At 41.3% G+C, this 24,597-nt stretch overlaps 1 protein-coding gene across 1 annotated transcript in view; it reads right to left on the bottom strand.

The window, feature by feature from the left end:
* LOC139561062 (uncharacterized) overlaps positions 1-23,488 on the bottom strand; it is a 28,031-nt gene extending 4,543 nt beyond the window's left edge. Inside the window, exon 1 of the mRNA XM_071377879.1 lies at positions 22,209-23,488. Coding sequence (XP_071233980.1) covers positions 22,209-23,168 — 960 coding nt within the window. The 5' untranslated portion in view covers positions 23,169-23,488. The remainder of the gene's footprint in view (positions 1-22,208) is intronic.
* Positions 23,489-24,597: the final 1,109 nt, after the last annotated feature.

Below are 24,597 nucleotides of genomic sequence, written 5' to 3'. Positions count from 1 at the left end.
CAGACGGATGAATCTGGGTTTGGCGGATGTCAGGAGAACGCTACCCGCCCCAATGCATAGTGCCAAATGTAAAGTTTGGTGGAGGAGGAATAATGGTCTGGGGCTGTTTTTCATGGTTAGGGCCGATTAGTTCCAGTAAAGGGAAATCTTAACGCTATAGCAAACAATGACATTCTAGCCAATTCTGCACTGTCTAGCAACAGTTTGGGGAAGGCCCTTTCCTGTTTCAGAATGTGCACAAAGCGAGATCAGTGTGGAAGAACTTGACTGGCCCGCACAGACCCCTGAACTCAACCCCATCGAACACCTTTGGGATGAATTGGAACACTGACTGCGAGCCAGGCCTAATTTTCCAACATCAGTGCATGACCTCACTAATGCTCCTGTGGCTGAATGGAAGCAAGTCCCCGCAACAATGTTCCAACATCTAGTGGAAAGCCTTCCCAGAAGAGTGGAGGCTGTTATAGCATCAAAGGGGGGACCAACTCCATATTAACGCCCATGATTTTGGAATGAGGTGTTCAATGAGCAGGTGTCCACATACTTTTGGTTCATGAAATGGGTACTGTAAAATGGGTACTGTATTACCCCTCTGATTACAATGAAGAGCAAGACGTGCCGCTCTGTTCTGGGCCAGCTGTAGCTTAACTAGTTATTCCTTAGCAGCACTTGACCACATGACTGGACAATAATCAAGATAAGATAAAACTAGAGCCTGCAGGACTTGCTTTGTTGAGTGTGGTGTCAAAAATGCAGAACATCTCTTTATTACGGACAGACCTCTCCCCATCTTTACAACCATTCAATCCATATGTTTTGACCATGGCAGTTTACAATCTAAGGTAACACCAGGTAATTTAGTCTCCTCAGCAGCCACACCATTCATTACCAGATTCAGCTGAGGTCTAGAACTTAGGGAATGATTCGTACCAAATACAATGCTCTTAGTTTTAGAGATGTTCAGGACCAGTTTATTACTGACCACCCTTTCCAAAAGGCTTTGTTTAATGCCAGTGGCAGGTCATTGGTAAAAATAGATAAGCGTATAGGGCCTAGACAGCTGCCCTGTGGAACACCACACTTCACATTTGACATGGGAGAAACTTCCATTAAAGGAAACCCTCTGAGTTATATTAGATAGATAGGTTGAAAAGCCATAACGTTTTCTTAACAACAGGTTATGGTGAACAATATCAAAAGGTTACACTAAAATTTAATAGTACAGCTCTTATAATCGTCTTACCCGGATAAAGTAAAATAAAGCACTAAATTACCTTCGGTTATGGCTAAACACTGCAGCTAGAATTTTGACTAGAACCAAAACATGTGATCATATTACTCGTATTTTATTAATAATTATTAATTATTTATTATTATTAATTATTATTAATATTAATATTGTAACTTTTATTATTGCTTGCCTCTCTACACTGGCTTCCTGTAAAGCAGTGGTCGCCAACCAGTCGATCGCGATGAAGGCATGCCTAGTCGATCACCAAATATTTCTGTAGAAAAGCCAACGAACGATAAAGGCATGCGTTCCTTCTTTTTTTTTTATCGTGGTGAGCTGTTGCCGGTAGGTGCACTTGATTCAAAAGTCCTGCGCACCGGGTAAGCAAAGTGTTCCTACGAGACAAACTCCACCTACCCGGCGGACCGGCACATCTGTGACTAAATCGAGTGCACCTACTGCGTTGCCCAATCGGATAGCTCAAATCACCGTGGATACAGAGCTTCCATGACTCTGACCACAGCCAAGTTTAATTGGCTACTAGCCTACGTAAGATTTAGTAACTTTTAACCATGACCACAGAGTCACTGTTTTTATTCAACACTATTACAAAACGCGCTTCTCCGTACTTCCGCTCAGGCTGCAGCTGCAATGAATGAGTAGCCCTGCCTTTTATTATTATTAGCAGCTCGTCGTGTCGATTTTAATATGAAGGAAAATTTTACTTTCTCTGGTCACAGGAACAACATGAATTTGTGCATGAGGCAGATGTGGTGCGAGTCGAGTTTTGCCGTCAGGTGGAAGACGGTGTCCCATCTCTCTGGTCAGTCTCACCAAAGGAAAGGAAAGAGAGAGCAGGGACCGTGAGAGGCGGTTGGGAAAAATCATTTTGAACGGTTATCCAACTCGGAATTCCAAGTCGGAAACTCTGGCATCTTTCTAGAGCTCCGACTTTTCGACCTGAAGATCACTGACGTCGTGATTTGACCTCGTTGACCATCAGATGCAGGTACCATCAGTCCAGTACAATAAGAAAGCTAATTATTTCAATTCATCATAGAGCTCCACAGTGCCTCACAAGTGCTAAACCAACTGATCTATTTTGTTATCAAAGCTCGAGTTTTGAAATAGAATATGGTCTGATTAACAATTTTGGCAGGCCAATCATATAGCCAATATGCTGTGATAATGTCACGATCGTGTGGCGGATTGATGGACCAAAACGCAGCTTTAGGAAAATAAGCCATCTTCTTTTATTTTAAAGATGACGAAAAATAAACACGAAACACTTAATACAAACTAACTAAACAACAAACGATCGTGAAGCTAATAAACGTCGTGCACATACAACAGGCTACAAACGTTCTGACATAGACAACTACTCACATCGAATGAAAGCCTATGGCTACCCTAAATAAGGCTCCCAATCAGAGACAACCGAAATCAGCTGTCTCTAATTGGGAACTCATTCAGGTAACCATAGACTCTCCTAGATAACTAAACATACATAGACAACGCTAGACATCTGAACTCAACACAAACCCATATACTACACCCAATAACCCCTTTACCATAGAAACACCCAAAACCAACAAAACACAAACATTCCCCATGTCACACCCTGACCTAACTAAAATAATAAAGAAAACAAAGAATACTAAGGCCAGGGTGTGACAGATAATGTATTAGGCCTACTGCCCAAACCTCATTCCTACTAAACTGTTTTGTTTGAGATTAATGTAAAAACAAACAAAATCTGAGCAGTAGATCTCAGCTTTTTGACTGCGAAAGTGATCTTGACTCAGAAAAGGTTGGTGACCACTGCTGTTAAGGCTAGGGCTGATTTCAAGATTTACTGCTAACCTACAAAGCATTACATGGGCTTGTTCCTACCAATCTCTCCGATTTGGTCCTGCCGTACATAACTACATGTACGCTACGGTCACAAGACACAGGCCTCCTTACTGTCCCTAAAATGTCTAAGCAAACAGCTAGAGGCAGGGCTTTCTCCTATAGATCTCTATTTTTATAGAATGGTCTGCCTATCCATGTAAGAGACAGACTCGGTCTCGTCCTTTAAGTCTTTATTGAAGACTCATCTCTTCAGTGGGTCATATGATTGAGTGTAGTCTGGCCCAGCGGTGTGAAGGTGAACGGAAAGGCTCTGGAGCAACGAACTGCCCTTGCGGTCTCTGCCTGGCACGTTCCCCTCTCTACACCAGGATTCTCTGCCTCTAACCCTACTACGGAGGCTGAGTTACTGGCTTACTGGTGCTCTTCCATCCCGTCTCTAGTAGGGGTGCGTCACTTGAGTGGGTTGAGTCACTGATGTGATCTTCCTGTCCGGGTTTGGCACCCCCCTCGGGTTCGTGCCGTGGGGGAGATCTTCGTGGACTATACTCTGCCTTGTCTCAGGGTAGTAAGTTGGTGGTTGAAGATATCCCTCTAATGGTGTGGGGACTGTGCTTTGGCAAAGTGGGTGGGGTTATATCCTGCCTGGTTGGCACTGTCCGAGGGTCTCCCGACCCTTCCTGTCTCAGCCTCCAGTATTTATGCTGCAATAGTTAATGTGTCGGGGGGCTAGGGTCAGTCTGTTATATCTGGAGTATTTCTCATGTCTTATCCGGTGTCCTGTCTGAATTTAAGTATGCTCCCTCTAACTCTAACTCTCTCTCTCCCTCTCCCTTTTCCCTCAGAGGACCTGAGCCCTAGGACCATGCCTCAGGACTACCTGGCTTGATGACTCCTTGCTGTCCCCAGTCCACCTGGTCGTGCTGCTGCTCCAGTTTCAACTGTTCTGCCTGCGGCTATGGAACCCTGACCTGTTCACCGGACGTACTACCTTGGCCCGGACCTGCTGTTTTCAACTCTCTCGCTCTACTGCACCTGCTGTCTCTAACTCTGAATGCTCGGTTATGAAAAGACAACTGACATTTACGCCTGAGGTACTGACCTGTTGCACCCTCTACAACCACTGTGATTATTATTATCTGACCCTGCTGGTCATTTATGAACATTTGAACATCTTGGCCATGTTCTGTTATAATCTCCACCCGGCACAACCAGAAGAGGACTGGCCACCACTCATAGCCTGGTTCCTCTCTAGGTTTCCTCCTAGGTTTTGGCCTTTCTAGGGAGTTTTTCCTAGCCACCGTGCTTCTACACCTGCATTGCTTGCTGTTTGGGGTTTTAGGCTGGGTTTCTGTACAGCACTTTGAGATATCAGCTGATGTACGGTTTCTGTATAGTTTCTGTGACAACGGCTGATGTAAAAAGGGCTTTAAAAATACATTTGATTGATCTTATTATCAATTTCTTTCAACCAATCATCAGTCATTTGTGTCAGTGCAGTACATGCCGCGTTCACTTGTCTATAAGCAGGCTGAAAGTCTGTTGTTTATTTGTTTACAGAGAAATAGCATTGTATTTGGTCAAACACTATGTTTTCAAACAGTTTGCTAAGAGCTGGCAGCAAGCTGTTGTGTCTGCTGTTAGAACCAGTAAAGGCCCATTTACAAATCTTGGGTAATGCAATGACTTTGGCTTCCCTCCAGGCCTAAGGACAAAGACTTTCCTCTAGGCTCAGATTAAAGATATGACAGATAGGAGTGGCTATAGAGTCAGCTACCATCCTCAGTAGCGTTCCATCTAAGTTGTGAATGCCAGGAGGTATTGTCCTTATTGATTGATAACAATATTTTTTACACCACTCTCATACGAACTTTACAAAATTCAAACGTACAATGCTTTTCTTTATGCATGAATACGGTGGCTCACTGTTTGTCGAGTGTTCTACACCACATATTATAATGTCTAGTGTTCTATACCACATATTATAATGTCTAGTGTTCTATACCACATAATGTCTAGTGTTCTACACCACATAATGTCTAGTGTTCTATACCACATATTATAATGTCTAGTGTTCTATACCACATAATGTCTAGTGTTCTACACCACATAATGTCTAGTGTTCTACACCACATAATGTCTAGTGTTCTATACCACATAATGTCTAGTGTTCTACACCACATAATGTCTAGTGTTCTATACCACATAATGTCTAGTGTTCTATACCACATAATGTCTAGTGTTCTATACCACATAATGTCTAGTGTTCTATACCACATATTATAATGTCTAGTGTTCTATACCACATAATGTCTAGTGTTTTATACCACATAATGTCTAGTGTTCTATACCACATAATGTCTAGTGTTCTACACCACATAATGTCTAGTGTTCTATACCACATAATGTCTAGTGTTCTATACCACATAATGTCTAGTGTTCTATACCACATAATGTCTAGTGTTCTATGCCACATAATGTCTAGTGTTCTATACCACATAATGTCTAGTGTTCTATACAACATAATGTCTAGTGTTCTATACCACATAATGTCTAGTGTTCTATACCACATAATGTCTAGTGTTCTATACCACATAATGTCTAGTGTTCTACACCACATAATGTCTAGTGTTTTACACCACATAATGTCTAGTGTTCTATACCACATAATGTCTAGTGTTCTACCCCACATAATGTGTAGTGTTCTACACCACATAATGTCTAGTGTTCTATACCTCATAATGTCTAGTGTTCTATACCACATAATGTCTAGTGTTCTATACCACATAATGTGTAGTGTTCTACACCACATAATGTCTAGTGTTCTATACCACATAATGTTTAGTGTTCTATACCACATAATGTCTAGTGTTCTATACCACATAATGTCTAGTGTTCTATACCACATAATGTCTAGTGTTCTATACCACATAATGTCTAGTGTTCTATACCACATAATGTCTAGTGTTCTATACTACATATTATAATGTCTAGTGTTCTATACCACATAATGTCTAGTGTTCTAAACCACATAATGTCTAGTGTTCTATACTACATAATGTCTAGTGTTCTATACCACATAATGTCTAGTGTTCTATACCACATAATGTCTAGTGTTCTACCCCACATAATGTGTAGTGTTCTACACCACATAATGTCTAGTGTTCTATACCTCATAATGTCTAGTGTTCTATACCACATAATGTCTAGTGTTCTATACCACATAATGTGTAGTGTTCTACACCACATAATGTCTAGTGTTCTATACCACATAATGTTTAGTGTTCTATACCACATAATGTCTAGTGTTCTATACCACATAATGTCTAGTGTTCTATACCACATAATGTCTATTGTTCTATACCACATAATGTCTAGTGTTCTATACCACATAATGTCTAGTGTTCTATACTACATATTATAATGTCTAGTGTTCTATACCACATAATGTCTAGTGTTCTAAACCACATAATGTCTAGTGTTCTATACTACATAATGTCTAGTGTTCTATACCACATAATGTCTAGTGTTCTATACCACATAATGTCTAGTGTTCTATACCACATAATGTCTAGTGTTCTACACCACATAATGTCTAGTGTTCTATACCACATAATGTCTAGTGTTCTATACCACATAATGTATAGTGTTCTATACCACATAATGTCTAGTGTTCTACACCACATAATGTCTAGTGTTCTATACCACATAATGTCTAGTGTTCTATACCACATAATGTCTAGTGTTCTATACCACATAATGTCTAGTGTTCTATACCACATAATGTCTAGTGTTCTATACTACATATTATAATGTCTAGTGTTCTATACCACATAATGTCTAGTGTTCTATACCACATAATGTCTAGTGTTCTATACCACATAATGTCTAGTGTTCTAAACCACATAATGTCTAGTGTTCTATACTACATAATGTCTAGTGTTCTATACCACATAATGTCTAGTGTTCTATACCACATAATGTCTAGTGTTCTATACCACATAATGTCTAGTGTTCTACACCACATAATGTCTAGTGTTCTATACCACATAATGTCTAGTGTTCTATACCACATAATGTATAGTGTTCTATACCACATAATGTCTAGTGTTCTACACCACATAATGTCTAGTGTTCTATACCACATAATGTCTAGTGTTCTATACCACATAATGTCTAGTGTTCTATACCACATAATGTCTAGTGTTCTACACCACATATTATAATGTCTAGTGTTCTACACCACATAATGTCTAGTGTTCTATACCACATAATGTCTAGTGTTCTATACCACATAATGTCTAGTGTTCTATACCACATAATGTCTAGTGTTCTATACCACATAATGTCTAGTGTTCTATACCACATAATGTCTAGTGTTCTATACCACATAATGTCTAGTGTTCTATACCACATAATGTCTAGTGTTCTATACCACATAATGTCTAGTGTTCTATACCACATAATGTCTAGTGTTCTATACCACATAATGTCTAGTGTTCTAAACCACATAATGTCTAGTGTTCTATACTACATAATGTCTAGTGTTCTATACCACATAATGTCTAGTGTTCTATACCACATAATGTCTAGTGTTCTATACCACATAATGTCTAGTGTTCTACACCACATAATGTCTAGTGTTCTATACCACATAATGTCTAGTGTTCTATACCACATAATGTATAGTGTTCTATACCACATAATGTCTAGTGTTCTATACCACATAATGTCTAGTGTTCTACACCACATAATGTCTAGTGTTCTATACCACATAATGTCTAGTGTTCTATACCACATAATGTCTAGTGTTCTATACCACATAATGTCTAGTGTTCTATACCACATAATGTCTAGTGTTCTATACCACATAATGTCTAGTGTTCTACACCACATAATGTCTAGTGTTCTATACCACATAATGTCTAGTGTTCTATACCACATAATGTCTAGTGTTCTACACCACATATTATAATGTCTAGTGTTCTACACCACATAATGTCTAGTGTTCTATACCACATAATGTCTAGTGTTCTATACCACATAATGTCTAGTGTTCTATACCACATAATGTCTAGTGTTCTATACCACATAATGTCTAGTGTTCTACACCACATATTATAATGTCTAGTGTTCTACACCACATAATGTCTAGTGTTCTATACCACATAATGTCTAGTGTTCTATACCACATAATGTCTAGTGTTCTACCCCACATAATGTCTAGTGTTCTATACCACATAATGTCTAGTGTTCTATACCACATAATGTCTAGTGTTCTACACCACATGTTATAATGTCTAGTGTTCTATACCACATAATGTCTAGTGTTCTACACCACATGTTATAATGTCTAGTGTTCTATACCACATAATGTCTAGTGTTCTATACCACATAATGTCTAGTGTTCTATACCACATAATGTCTAGTGTTCTATACCACATAATGTCTAGTGTTCTTTACCACATAATGTCTAGTGTTCTATACCACATAATGTCTAGTGTTCTATACCACATAATGTCTAGTGTTCTACACCACATATTATAATGTCTAGTGTTCTACACCACATAATGTCTAGTGTTCTATACCACATAATGTCTAGTGTTCTATACCTCATAATGTCTAGTGTTCTATACCACATAATGTCTAGTGTTCTATACCACATAATGTCTAGTGTTCTATACCACATAATGTCTAGTGTTCTATACCACATAATGTCTAGTGTTCTATACCACATAATGTCTAGTGTTCTATACCACATAATGTCTAGTGTTCTATACCACATAATGTCTAGTGTTCTATACCACATAATGTCTAGTGTTCTATACCACATAATGTCTAGTGTTCTATACCACATAATGTCTAGTGTTCTATACCACATAATGTCTAGTGTTCTAAACCACATAATGTCTAGTGTTCTATACTACATAATGTCTAGTGTTCTATACCACATAATGTCTAGTGTTCTATACCACATAATGTCTAGTGTTCTATACCACATAATGTCTAGTGTTCTACACCACATAATGTCTAGTGTTCTATACCACATAATGTCTAGTGTTCTATACCACATAATGTATAGTGTTCTATACCACATAATGTCTAGTGTTCTATACCACATAATGTCTAGTGTTCTACACCACATAATGTCTAGTGTTCTATACCACATAATGTCTAGTGTTCTATACCACATAATGTCTAGTGTTCTATACCACATAATGTCTAGTGTTCTACACCACATATTATAATGTCTAGTGTTCTACACCACATAATGTCTAGTGTTCTATACCACATAATGTCTAGTGTTCTATACCACATAATGTCTAGTGTTCTATACCACATAATGTCTAGTGTTCTATACCACATAATGTCTAGTGTTCTATACCACATAATGTCTAGTGTTCTATACCACATAATGTCTAGTGTTCTATACCACATAATGTCTAGTGTTCTACACCACATGTTATAATGTCTAGTGTTCTATACCACATAATGTCTAGTGTTCTACACCACATGTTATAATGTCTAGTGTTCTATACCACATAATGTCTAGTGTTCTATACCACATAATGTCTAGTGTTCTATACCACATAATGTCTAGTGTTCTATACCACATAATGTCTAGTGTTCTATACCACATAATGTCTAGTGTTCTATACCACATAATGTCTAGTGTTCTACACCACATAATGTCTAGTGTTCTATACCACATAATGTCTAGTGTTCTACACCACATAATGTCTGGTGTTCTATACCACATAATGTCTAGTGTTCTATACCACATAATGTCTAGTGTTCTATACCACATAATGTCTAGTGTTCTACACCACATAATGTCTAGTGTTCTATACCACATAATGTCTAGTGTTCTATACCACATAATGTCTGGTGTTCTATACCACATAATGTCTAGTGTTCTATACCACATAATGTCTAGTGTTCTATACCACATAATGTCTAGTGTTCTATACCACATAATGTCTAGTGTTCTATACCACATAATGTCTAGTGTTCTATACTACATATTATAATGTCTAGTGTTCTATACCACATAATGTCTAGTGTTCTATACCACATAATGTCTAGTGTTCTAAACCACATAATGTCTAGTGTTCTATACTACATAATGTCTAGTGTTCTATACCACATAATGTCTAGTGTTCTATACCACATAATGTCTAGTGTTCTATACCACATAATGTCTAGTGTTCTACACCACATAATGTCTAGTGTTCTATACCACATAATGTCTAGTGTTCTATACCACATAATGTATAGTGTTCTATACCACATAATGTCTAGTGTTCTACACCACATAATGTCTAGTGTTCTATACCACATAATGTCTAGTGTTCTATACCACATAATGTCTAGTGTTCTATACCACATAATGTCTAGTGTTCTATACCACATAATGTCTAGTGTTCTATACCTCATAATGTCTAGTGTTCTATACTACATATTATAATGTCTAGTGTTCTATACCACATAATGTCTAGTGTTCTATACCACATAATGTGTAGTGTTCTATACCACATAATGTCTAGTGTTCTATACTACATATTATAATGTCTAGTGTTCTATACCACATAATGTCTAGTGTTCTATACCACATAATGTCTAGTGTTCTATACCACATAATGTCTAGTGTTCTAAACCACATAATGTCTAGTGTTCTATACTACATAATGTCTAGTGTTCTATACCACATAATGTCTAGTGTTCTATACCACATAATGTCTAGTGTTCTATACCACATAATGTCTAGTGTTCTACACCACATAATGTCTAGTGTTCTATACCACATAATGTCTAGTGTTCTATACCACATAATGTATAGTGTTCTATACCACATAATGTCTAGTGTTCTACACCACATAATGTCTAGTGTTCTATACCACATAATGTCTAGTGTTCTATACCACATAATGTCTAGTGTTCTATACCACATAATGTCTAGTGTTCTACACCACATATTATAATGTCTAGTGTTCTACACCACATAATGTCTAGTGTTCTATACCACATAATGTCTAGTGTTCTATACCACATAATGTCTAGTGTTCTATACCACATAATGTCTAGTGTTCTATACCACATAATGTCTAGTGTTCTATACCACATAATGTCTAGTGTTCTATACCACATAATGTCTAGTGTTCTATACCACATAATGTCTAGTGTTCTATACCACATAATGTCTAGTGTTCTATACCACATAATGTCTAGTGTTCTATACCACATAATGTCTAGTGTTCTAAACCACATAATGTCTAGTGTTCTATACTACATAATGTCTAGTGTTCTATACCACATAATGTCTAGTGTTCTATACCACATAATGTCTAGTGTTCTACACCACATAATGTCTAGTGTTCTATACCACATAATGTCTAGTGTTCTATACCACATAATGTATAGTGTTCTATACCACATAATGTCTAGTGTTCTATACCACATAATGTCTAGTGTTCTACACCACATAATGTCTAGTGTTCTATACCACATAATGTCTAGTGTTCTATACCACATAATGTCTAGTGTTCTATACCACATAATGTCTAGTGTTCTATACCACATAATGTCTAGTGTTCTATACCACATAATGTCTAGTGTTCTACACCACATGTTATAATGTCTAGTGTTCTATACCACATAATGTCTAGTGTTCTACACCACATGTTATAATGTCTAGTGTTCTATACCACATAATGTCTAGTGTTCTATACCACATAATGTCTAGGGTTCTATACCACATAATGTCTAGTGTTCTATACCACATAATGTCTAGTGTTCTATACCACATAATGTCTAGTGTTCTATACCACATAATGTCTAGTGTTCTACACCACATAATGTCTAGTGTTCTATACCACATAATGTCTAGTGTTCTACACCACATAATGTCTGGTGTTCTATACCACATAATGTCTAGTGTTCTATACCACATAATGTCTAGTGTTCTATACCACATAATGTCTAGTGTTCTATACCACATAATGTCTAGTGTTCTATACCACATAATGTCTAGTGTTCTATACCACATAATGTCTAGTGTTCTATACCACATAATGTCTAGTGTTCTATACCACATGTTATAATGTCTAGTGTTCTATGCTGCACCTTGGATTGAATCCTGAGACTTGAAATAGAGACAGTCTGGGAAATTAAGTGTGGAGTCCCTCCCTCCCTCTTATTCTCTTGCCCCTAAGGAAAATAACTTATCCTCTGCTTGTAATTAGTCCCTGAACACAGACACACACAGTGAGTGTGTGTGTGTGTGTGTGTGTGTGTGTGTGTGTGTGTGTGTGTGTGTGTGTGTGTGTGTGTGTGTGTGTGTGTGTGTGTGTGTGTGTGTGTGTGTGTGTGTGTGTGTGTGTGTGTGTGTGTGTGTGTGTGTGTGTGTGTGTAGTGACTACTCAGAGGTCTAATGTTAAAGTCAATACACCTCTACCTTGATTTACAGTAGTCTGAACAACAACCTATCAGTCTAAAACACAGCTCTCTGCAGTGTGTGTGTGTGTGTGTGTGTGTGTGTGTGTGTGTGTGTGTGTGTGTGTGTGTGTGTGTGTGTGTGTGTGTGTGTGTGTGTGTGTGTGTGTGTGTGTGTGTGTGTGTGTGTGTGTGTGTGTGTGTGTGTGTGTGTAAGAGTGAGAGAGAGAGAGAGAGAGAATGGGAGAGAGAGAGAGAGTGAGAGAGAGAGAGGGAAAGCAAGAGAATGGGAGAGAGAGAGAGAGAGAGTGTGTGATAGAGAGAGAGAGAGAGAGAGTGTGTGAGACAGAGAGAGAGAGAGAGAGAGAGAGAGAGAGAGAGAGAGAGAGAGAGAGAGAGAGAGAGAGAGAGAGAGAGAGAGAGAGAGAGAGAGAGAGAGAGAGAGAGAGAGAGAGAGAGAGAGAGAGAGAGAGAGAGAGAGAGAGAGAGAGAGAGAGAAAGCAATCTGAGCCCTGTACTCTTCAATATTTACATTACCGAATTGGCCACTATTCTAGAAAAATCCTCAGCCCCTGGTGTTAGTCTCCACAATTCAGTTAAAGTTAAATGCCTACTCTTTGCAGATGACCTATGCCTGCTGTCACCCACAGCACATGGCCTACAGCAGAGCCTGGACCTGCTAGAGCAGTACTGCCAGACCTGGGCCCTGGCAGTAAACCCCAAAAAGACTAAAATAATGACTTTCCAGAGAAGATCCAGATCTCAGGGAATTAGACCAAAGTTCTCAATTGGTACAAAATATATAGAGTACTGTACACACTACAATTACTGAGGTTTAAAAATAAGCTCAACTGGACACCTTAATGAGGCAGTGAATGAACTGAGAGAGAAAGCACGCAGGGCATTCTACGCCATTAAAAAGCAAATTCAAATATCTTTTTATTTTATTTTATTTATTTATCCATTATTTTACCAGGTAAGTTGACTGAGAACACGTTCTCATTTGCAGCAACGACCTGGGGAATAGTTACAGGGGAGAGGAGGGGGATGAATGAGCCAATTGTAAACTGGGGATTATTAGGTGACCGTGATGGTTGAGGGCCAGATTGGGAATTTAGCCAGGACACCGGGGTTAACACCCCTACTCTTACGACAAGTGCCATGGGATCTTTAATGACCTCAGAGAGTCAGGACACCCGTTTAACGTCCCATCCGAAAGACGGCACCCTACACAGAGCAGTGTCCCCAATCACTGCCCTGGGGCATTGGGATCTTTGTTTTAGACCAGAGGAAAGAGTGCCTCCTACTGGCCCTCCAACACCACTTCCAGCAGCATCTGGTCTCCCATCCAGGGACTGACCAGGACCAACCCTGCTTAGCTTCAGAAGCAAGCTAGCAGTGGTATGCAGGGTGGTATGCTGCTGGCTAAACTAATTGAATATGTCATTGAACCAATTGCACTGTATGGCAGCGAGGTGTGGGGTCCACTTGCAAAACAAGATTTCATCAAATGGGACAAACACCCCATTGAAACCCTGCATGCAGAGTTCTGTAAGATTCTCCTACATGTCCAGAGGAAAACTACAAACAATGCATGCAGGGCAGATTTAGGCAAATATCCACTAATAATAAAAACTCAAATAAGAGCAATTAAGTTTTGGAAACATCTAAAATACAGTGACCCCCTCTCATATCATTACCAAGCCCTGCAATGCCAAGAGTTGAGCAAAGAAAAGAGTCCCCTCATCCAGCTGGTCCTGGGGCTGAGTTCACAAACCTGTTCTACTAACACACTGAAGCCTCAGTCCCCTCATCCAGCTGGTCCTGGGGCTGAGTTCACAAACCTGTTCTACTAACACACTGAAGCCTCAGGACCAGAACATCCAATCAATCAGGGTCAAAATATTTGACCATGGTTACTGATCAAAACCTTAGAAAAACCTTGACAAAGTACAGGCTCAGTGAGCACAGCCTTGCCATTGAGAAGGGTAGACACAGGAAAACCTGGCTCCCTGTAGAGGAAAGGCTGTGCAACCACTGCACCACAGCAGAACCTGAGACGGAGCTGCATTTCCTGACAAAATGTAAAAAATATAAAACAATTAGAGAGTGTCATTTTCCCAAATTTGAAACCCTTATTCAAGGTTTCAAAGACCACTCTGATGAGAGTAGGCTACCAGTCCTGTTGGGGGAGGACGCAGAGAGCTGTGGGTTGGCAGCGCACTACATTGCTGCCTGCCATAAGTTGAGGGACAGTGTCTGACAGACCAATAAACCTGCACATGTACTCTACTGTATGCTTATTGTTACTGTTCAATGTATGGTGATTTTGACACTTGGTTATTGTTGTTACTGTTGTCCCGTTGACAATTTTGATTCTCATTTTTATATTGTAAATATCCAAAATAAGCTTTGGCAATATGTACATTGTTACATCATGCCAATAAAGGGAATTTAATTGAATTGAATTGAGAAAGCGAGAGAGAGAGAGAGAGAGAGAGAGAGAGAGAAAGACAGAGAGAGAGAAAGGGAGTGTGAGAGAGTGAGAGGAAGAGACAGAGATAGAGAGACAGAGACAGACAGAGAGAGAGAGAGAGACAAGACACTCCTCCAGAGAAGCCAACATCACCTCAGCCCACCTCAGACCCAGCAACCTCAAAACCACAATGGGACAGACAACACAGGACCCATTAACCCAACAGACCCCACACCTTCCTAACAGCCCCAAATACATTCAAACACAAAGTGGCTAAACTCTGGTGCCCAAACACTAGGCATGTCCTGGAGCTGTTGTCAGAGGACAGACTAGGGTCCCCCAGCCACATCATAATTCACATGGACACAAACGACCTGAGAACACAGCAGGAAAGGGAGTGATTGAAAAAGCTTCTTCCACTTTCCCCAACGCACAAGTGGTTATCTCCACTCTGCTACCACGAAAAGACTTCCATCCTGCTACCATACAGCGGGTGAATTCAAGCAATTTGTGAGACTGTGCCTCAAAAGATATAAATACCCTCCACTCCACCCTGGACTTGAACAGCCTTTACGACTAGGTCCACCTCTACAAGGCAACAATCCTAACTTTTGCCAGGACCCTGAAGGACGTCACCCTCAACCGTAGCCCCAGCACCTCACACAGGAGAAACAGAGCAACGGACACCCCTCCCAGACCAGCAAGACCCCCTCCCAGACCTGCAAGACCCTCTCCCAGACCTACAAAACCCCCTCCCAGACCAGCAAGACCCCCTCCCAGACTAGCAAGACCCCCTCCCAGACCAGCAAGACCCCCCCCCAGACCTGCAAGACCCCCTCCCAGACCTGCAAAAACCCCTCCCAGACCAGCAAGACCCCCTCCCAGACCAGCAAGACCCCCTCCCAGACCAGCAAGACCCTCTCCCAGACCTGCAAAACCCCCTCCCAGACCAGCAAGACCCCCTCCCAGACCAGCAAGACCCACCCAGACCTGCAAGACCCCCTCCCAGACCAGCAAGACCCCCTCCCAGACCTGCAAAAACCCCTCCCAGACCAGCAAGACCCCCTCCCAGACCAGCAAGACCCCCTCCCAGACCAGCAAGACCCCCTCCAGACCTGCAAAACCCCCTCCCAGACCAGCAAGACCCCCCCCCAGACCTGCAAAACCCCCTCCCAGACCAGCAAGACCCCCTCCCAGACCAGCAAGACCCCCTCCAGACCTGCAAAACCCCCTCCCAGACCAGCAAGACCCCCCCCAGACCTGCAAAACCCCCTCCCAGACCTGCAAGACCCCCTCCCAGACCAGCAAGACCCCCCCCAGACCTGCAAGAGCCCCTCCCAGACCTGCAAGACCCCCTCCCAGACCTGCAAGACCCCCTCCAAGACCTGCAAAACCCCCTCCCAGACTTACAAGACCCCATCCTGAAGGACCTGCACCGAGAGATCCCACGCCAAGCGGACCGACACCCAGACCACAGCATCACCAGCCAAACCCCAACCAGCTAAGACCCCCCCAAGCAAACCCTTGCCACACCCTATATAGCCCCCCCCCATATCAGACCTATGCCCATTCTGCCCCCTCCACCATGCCCTCCACCCCTGCAGCAAGGACCTTAACATGACAGCAGGACATATGCCCAGGCTCTGAGAAGAGCAACAGGCCCAACACCCACTATTAATCCTCATCCCGTGACCTAAGAGGTATGTATCAGATGCTCAACATGCTCTGCTCACATCTATTGTGATGGTCCGGGCCTAAACCACACAAAAACAACACTAGACACCATGGAACACAAAGCTTTTACTATCTCATCCTGGAATATACAAGGTCTGAGGTCATCTGACTTTGGCCTAAGGAGCAGGAACCTGGACTTCATCAAAGAAATTGGAAATACAGACATTGTCATCCTACAAGAAACATGGTATAGAGGAGACGGACCCACTGGTTGCCCTCTAGGTTACAGAGAGCTGGTAGTCCCATCTACCAAACTACCAGGTGTGAAACAGGGAAGGGACTCAGGGGGTATGCTAATTTGGTACAGGACAGACCTAACCCACTCTATTAAATTAGTCAAAACAGGAACATTTTACATTTGGCTAGAAATTAATATGGAAATGATCTCAACAGAGAAAAATGTCCTCCTGTGTGCTACCTATATCCCCCCACTAGAATCCCCATACTTTAATGAAGACAGCTTCTCCATCCTGGAGGGGGAAATTAATCATTTCCAGGCACAGGGACATGTACTGTGGTGACCTAAATGCCAGAACTGGACAAGAACCTGACACCCTCAGCACACAGGGGGACAAACACCTACCTGGAGGTGACAGCATTCCCTCCCCCATATGCCCCCCTAGGCACAACTATGACAACATAACCAACAAAAACGGGTCACAACTCCTGCAGCTCTGTTGCATGCTGGGTATGTACATAGTCAATGGTAGGCTTTGAGGGGACTCCTATGGTAGGTACACCTATAGCTCATCTCTTGGCAGTAGTACTGTAGACTACTTCATAACTGACCTCAACCCAGAGTCTCTCAGAGCGTTCACAGTCAGCCCACTGACACCCCTATCAGATCACAGTCTACTTGAACAGAGCAATACTCAATCATGAGGCATCAAAGCCAAAGGAACTGAATAATGTTAAGAAATGCTATAGATGGAAGGAAAGTAGTGTGGAAACCTACCAAAAAACAATTAGGCAACAAGTTCAATCCCTTTAAGACAACTTCCTGGACAAAAAGTTCCACTGTCATAGTATCCTCAGCGTACAACGTAAAACACCAAATAATGCATGCAGAGCAGAATTAGGTCAATACCCGCTAGTTATTAAAATTCAGAAAAGAGCCGTTCAATTCTACAACCACCTAAAAGGAAGTGACTCCCAAACATTCCATAACAAAGCCATCACCTACAGAGAGATGAACCTGGAGAAGAGTCCCCTAAGCAAGCTGGTCCTGGGGCTCTGTTCACAAACACAAACAGACCCTACAGAGCCCCAGGACAGCAACACAATTAGACCCAACCAAATCATGAGAAAAAAAAAAGAGAATTACTTGACACATTGGAAAGAATTAACAAAAACAGAGAGTACACAGTGGCAGAATACCTGACGACTGTGATTGACCCAAAATGAAGGAAAGCTTTGACTATGTACAGTCTCAGTGAGCATAGCCTTGCTATTGAGAAAGGCCGCCGTAAGCAGACCTGGCTCTCAAGAGAAGACAGGCTATGTGCCACACTGCCCACAAAATGAGGTGGAAACTGAGCTACACTTCCTAACCTCCTGCCCAATGTATGACCATATTAGAGACACATATTTCCCTCAGATCACACAGACCCACAAAGAATTTGAAAACAAATCCAATTTTGATAAACTCCCATATCTGTTATGTGAGTTTCACAGTGTGCCATCACAGCAGCAAGATGTGTGACCTGTTGCCACAAGAAAAGGGCAACCAGTGAAGAACAAACACCATTGTAAATACAACCCATATTTATGTTTATTTATTTTCCCTTTTGTACGTTAACTATTTAAACATAATTATAACACTGTATATATATGGAACTTTTAAGTGTAACATTTACTAACATTTTTTAATGTTTATTATGTATTTGACATGCTTTAATGTTTATTATCTATTTGACATGCTTTAATGTTTATTATCTATTTGACATGCTTTAATGTTTATTATGTATTTGACATGCTTTAATGTTTATTATGTATTTGACATGCTTTAATGTTTATTATCTATTTGACATGCTTTAATGTTTATTATGTATTTGACATGCTTTCATGTTTATTATCTATTTGACATGCTTTAATGTTTATTATGTATTTGACATGCTTTCATGTTTATTATGTATTTGACATGCTTTAATGTTTATTATCTATTTGACATGCTTTAATGTTTATTATGTATTTGACATGCTTTAATGTTTATTATGTATTTGACATGCTTTAATGTTTATTATGTATTTGACATGCTTTAATGTTTATTATGTATTTGACATGCTTTCATGTTTATTATCTATTTGACATGCTTTAATGTTTATTATGTATTTGACATGCTTTCATGTTTATTATCTATTTGACATGCTTTAATGTTTATTATGTATTTGACATGCTTTAATGTTTATTATGTATTTGACATGCTTTAATGTTTATTATCTATTTGACATGCTTTAATGTTTATTATGTATTTGACATGCTTTAATGTTTATTATCTATTTGACATGCTTTAATGTTTATTATCTATTTGACATGCTTTAATGTTTATTATGTATTTGACATGCTTTAATGTTTATTATCTATTTGACATGCTTTAATGTTTATTATGTATTTGACATGCTTTAATGTTTATTATGTATTTGACATGCTTTAATGTTTATTATCTATTTGACATGCTTTAATGTTTATTATCTATTTGACATGCTTTAATGTTTATTATGTATTTGACATGCTTTAATGTTTATTATGTATTTGACATGCTTTAATGTTTATTATCTATTTGACATGCTTTAATGTTTATTATGTATTTGACATGCTTTAATGTTTATTATGTATTTGACATGCTTTCATGTTTATTATCTATTTGACATGCTTTAATGTTTATTATGTATTTGACATGCTTTCATGTTTATTATCTATTTGACATGCTTTAATGTTTATTATGTATTTGACATGCTTTAATGTGTATTATGTATTTGACATGCTTTAATGTTTATTATGTATTTGACATGCTTTAATGTTTATTATCTATTTGACATGCTTTCATGTTTATTATCTATTTGACATGCTTTGGCAACGTAAACATATATTTCACATGACATTAAACTGAAATGGCAGCAGGTAGAGACAACTTTAACCTTGAAGCCCTGAGGTGGCATACACACACACACATTTAGTGGAGGCCTTCCAGCAGGACTGGCAGTGATTAGGGTTGAGAGTGCCAGGGCATACACACACACACACACTGGTAATTAGAGTTAATTGGAGCTGGCAGAGAAGGGTGGGCAGAGGGCTGAGTTGAATACCTCAGAGAGAGAGAGAGAGAGAGAGAGAGAGAGAGAGAGAGAGAGAGAGAGAGAGAGAGAGAGAGAGAGAGAGAGAGAGAGAGAGAGAGAGAGAGAGAGAGAGAGAGAGAGAGAGAGAGAGAGAGAGAGAGAGAGAGAGAGAGAGAGAGAGAGAGAGAGAGAGAGAGAGAGAGAGAGAGAGAGAGAGAGAGAGAGAGAGAGAGAGAGAGAGAGAGAGAGAGAGAGAGAGAGAGAGAGAGAGAGAGAGAGAGAGAGAGAGAGAGAGAGAGAGAGAGAAATGTGCAATGCCCACCTAGCGTTCTGAGAAACATATGTTTCTTAACTTCTTAAGGGTTAAATAACGTGCCCAACGTAAACGGACATTTTCTCTGGCCCAGATCGTAGAATATGCATATCATTTACAGATTAGGATAGAAAACACTCCAAAGTTTCCAGAACTGTCAAAACAGGCGAAAACCTGAGAAAATGTAACCCAGAAGTGATATATATATTTTTTAATCTGTGTTTCCTGTCCCGTCTATCCTCCATTTAAAGAGGTATCAACCAGATTCATTTTCAGGTGGCTTCCTAAGGCTGTGACCAGGCTTTAGACATAGTTTCAGGCTTTTATTTTGAAAAATGGGCGAGATGTTTCATAAGTAGTCAGGTGTCCTCTGAATGTTTCCTGCGCATCAGAGAGGGGCTCCCCATTTTCCTTTTCTCTCCTAAAGAATAGGTTATGGTCGGGTTGAAATATTATCGATTATGTTTGTTAACTTCTCTGTTAAAAACAACCTGAGGATTGATTATAAAAAACATTTGACATGTTTCTACGACCATTACGGATACTTTTTGGGATTTGTCGAACGGAACAAGGCTTTTGTTTTCTGAACATAATGCGCAACCCAAATGGCGTTTTTTTGTTATAAAAGGAATATTTATCGAACAAAAAATAACATTTATTGTGTAACTGGGAGTCTCGTGAGTGCAAACATCCGAAGATTATCTAAGGTAAGCGATTAATTTTATTGCTTTTCTGACTTTCGTGACCATGCTAATTTGGGGCTAGCTGTTGTAGCATTGAAAGCTACACTCACAAAAGCTTGGATTTCTTTCGCTGTAAAATATATTTTCAAAATCTGACACGATAGGTGGATTAACAACAAGCTAAGCTGTGTTTTGGTATATTTCACTTGTGATTGCATGATTATAAATATTTTTTGTAATATTTTTGCATTTGGCGCCCTGCAATTCTAGCAGTTGTTTAGGAAAGTGATCCCGTAAAAGGGATCCGTAGTGCAGAGAAGTTAAAGCTGAGTGAGAACGTGGTTGTCCTACGGTTATTTTACATACAACCTTCCCACAACTTTTTGGGATTGATGCAGTTTTGAACATTCTTAGCACATTTAAGGAACTTGACAATAAAAAAAACATTATTTTCTTGGCATTTCATTACTTTAAGATAACTTTTCCTAAAAGTTCAAACATGGTTACATTTCATTTAAATTTGTTCCAGAAACATTCTCCAACTGGTTTAACATTGGGACTCTTCTCCAATAGTTCAGAGAACGTTCTTCTGTGGTAAAATTAGTACTACAGCATAAAGTTTTCCTACAGTTTTCCTACAGGCTTCCTCATGGTTCAATACTTCAGCATAACGTTTTCCTACACGTTTCCTACAGGTTTCCTACAGGCTTCCTCATGGTTCAATACTTCAGCATAACGTTTTCCTACACGTTTCCTACAGGTTTCCTACAGGCTTCCTACAGTTTTCCTACAGGTTTCCTACAGGTTTCCTCATGGTTCTATACTTCAGCATAACGTTTTCCTACAGGTTTCCTACAGGCTTCCTCATGGTTCTATTTAAAGTCATGTTTGCAAATTGTTCAGAGCATTTTAAAAACATACATTCCTCTTCGGGATGGGTGTCCCTAAACCGGAGTGTTTGTTGCTAACATGCACTAATGTGACTAGTATACAAGAGCCAACTTTCCGGGACATAGACATGTCTTATATGGGCAGAAAGCGTGTGTGTGTGTGTGTGTGTGTGTGTGTGTGTGTGTGTGTGTGTGTGTGTGTGTGTGTGTGTGTGTGTGTGTGTGTGTGTGTGTGTGTGTGTGTGTGTGTGTGTGTGTGTGTGTGTGTGTGTGTGTGTGTGTGTGTGTGTGTGTGTGTGTGTGTGTGTGTGTGTGTCTCCCACCTCTAGCTGTATACTCCCAGCCTTCTTCTTCAGTTCGTCACACTTCCTGAACTTACAGATCTGATGACCTGTCTTCCTGTTCCTACAGGCTGAACACACCCCACAGTTAATCAGCCGTCTGCAGGGAGCACACACTCCACACCGCTTCCTCTTCCTCTTGGAGACTCCTGACCCCTGACCCCCAGAGGTCATCCCCGGGGAAGTCGAGGGGCAGGGGGAGGAGTTAGTCTGGTTGGCGTGGTGGCAGTCCGATAGCATCTGGTTGTGGTTGGTCGCCATCTGGAAGTGGGAGGAGTCTGGAATGTTGACGCCATTGTGCGACCCCATCGCCATGACGATGACCCCGGGTGGTAACCCCAACATTCCAGCGGGGAAGTTGGACATGTTGACACCGTTGGCTCCTCCTCCTCCATTGCAGCTGCTGTTGCGATCTGATAGGCTGAGCATGTCCTGGTGGGTGTGGCCTTGTTTGGTCATGTGATCTGTGGCCGTGTAGCCCGACAGGAAGTTGTTATTCCCGTGGTGATGATGCGTTTCCTGTCCCTGTGAGGAAGAGGCGTGTCCTCCATGTCCTCCGTGCTGCTTCCCCTCTCCGCCACCGGTCCGGTGGGGGTGGGGCTGCATGTGCGTTGCCAAGGTTGACGGGTGCGTTGTGGGAGGAGACAGGGGTGTGGCCTGATGTACGGGAGGTTTCCGCCCCCACAGCATCGCCGCTGCGTTGATGTTCATGTTGACGTTATCATGGCAACCCCAAGGCGTCACTCCCGCTACGCCCACCCCAAGCCTGCCGCCGGGGAACATGGGAGGAGTGATGCGGGCAAGCTTGGCCGACTGAGGGAAATTCATGCTGTTAACAGCGTTCATGTTCACGTTAGTTTTAGCATAGAAGTTAGCGAAAGATCGGTATCGCTCCATCTCAGCCGTATAGTCCAAGACCGGTGTTAGACCACAACCGTCCATGGTGACCGCACAGCACTGACCGTGGTGGTTGTGACCGTTTGTGGTTGTGGTTGAGGAGTTGCTGTGAACGCTGTGGTTGTATTGACTGGGACCGTTCTCTAGACCACTGGACCTGGTTAGACCGTTCTCTACACCACTGGACCTGGTTAAACCGTTCTCTACACCACTGGACCTGGTTAAACCGTTCTCTACACCACTGGACCTGGTTAAACCGTTCTCTACACCACTAGACCTGGTTAAACCGTTCTCTACAACACTGGACCTGGTTAAACCGTTCTCTAGACCACTGGACCTGGTTAGACCGTTCTCTACACCACTGGACCTGGTTAAACCGTTCTCTAGACCACTGGACCTGGTTAGACCGTTCTCTACACCACTGGACCTGGTTAAACCGTTCTCTAGACCACTGGACCTGGTTAAACCGTTCTCTAGACCACTGGACCTGGTTAAACCGTTCTCTACACCACTGGACCTGGTTAAACCGTTCTCTACACCACTGGACCTGGTTAAACCGTTCTCTACACCACTGGACCTGGTTAAACCGTTCTCTAGACCACTGGACCTGGTTAAACCGTTCTCTAGACCACTGGACCTGGTTAGACCGTTCTCTAGACCACTGGACCTGGTTAGACCGTTCTCTACACCACTGGACCTGGTTAGACCGTTCTCTAGACCACTGGACCTGGTTAAACCGTTCTCTAGACCACTGGACCTGGTTAAACCGTTCTCTAGACCACTGGACCTGGTTAAACCGTTCTCTACACCACTGGACCTGGTTAAACCGTTCTCTAGACCACTGGACCTGGTTAAACCGTTCTCTAGACCACTGGACCTGGTTAAACCGTTCTCTAGACCACTGGACCTGGTTAAACCGTTCTCTACACCACTGGACCTGGTTAAACCGTTCTCTAGACCACTGGACCTGGTTAAACCGTTCTCTACACCACTGGACCTGGTTAAACCGTTCTCTAGACCACTGGACCTGGTTAAACCGTTCTCTAGACCACTGGACCTGGTTAGACCGTACTCTAGACCACTGGACCTGGTTAGACCGTTCTCTACACCACTGGACCTGGTTAAACCGTTCTCTAGACCACTGGACCTGGTTAAACCGTTCTCTAGACCACTGGACCTGGTTAAACCGTTCTCTACACCACTGGACCTGGTTAAACCGTTCTCTACAACACTGGACCTGGTTAGACCGTTCTCTAGACCACTGGACCTGGTTAAACCGTTCTCTACACCACTGGACCTGGTTAAACCGTTCTCTACACCACTGGACCTGGTTAAACCGTTCTCTACAACACTGGACCTGGTTAAACCGTTCTCTAGACCACTGGACCTGGTTAAACCGTTCTCTAGACCACTGGACCTGGTTAAACCGTTCTCTAGACCACTGGACCTGGTTAAACCGTTCTCTAGACCACTG

This window comes from Salvelinus alpinus, chromosome 31 (assembly GCF_045679555.1).
Source record: "Salvelinus alpinus chromosome 31, SLU_Salpinus.1, whole genome shotgun sequence".
NCBI lineage: Eukaryota > Metazoa > Chordata > Actinopteri > Salmoniformes > Salmonidae > Salvelinus > Salvelinus alpinus.
This window is presented reverse-complemented; position numbering and strand designations above follow the sequence as displayed.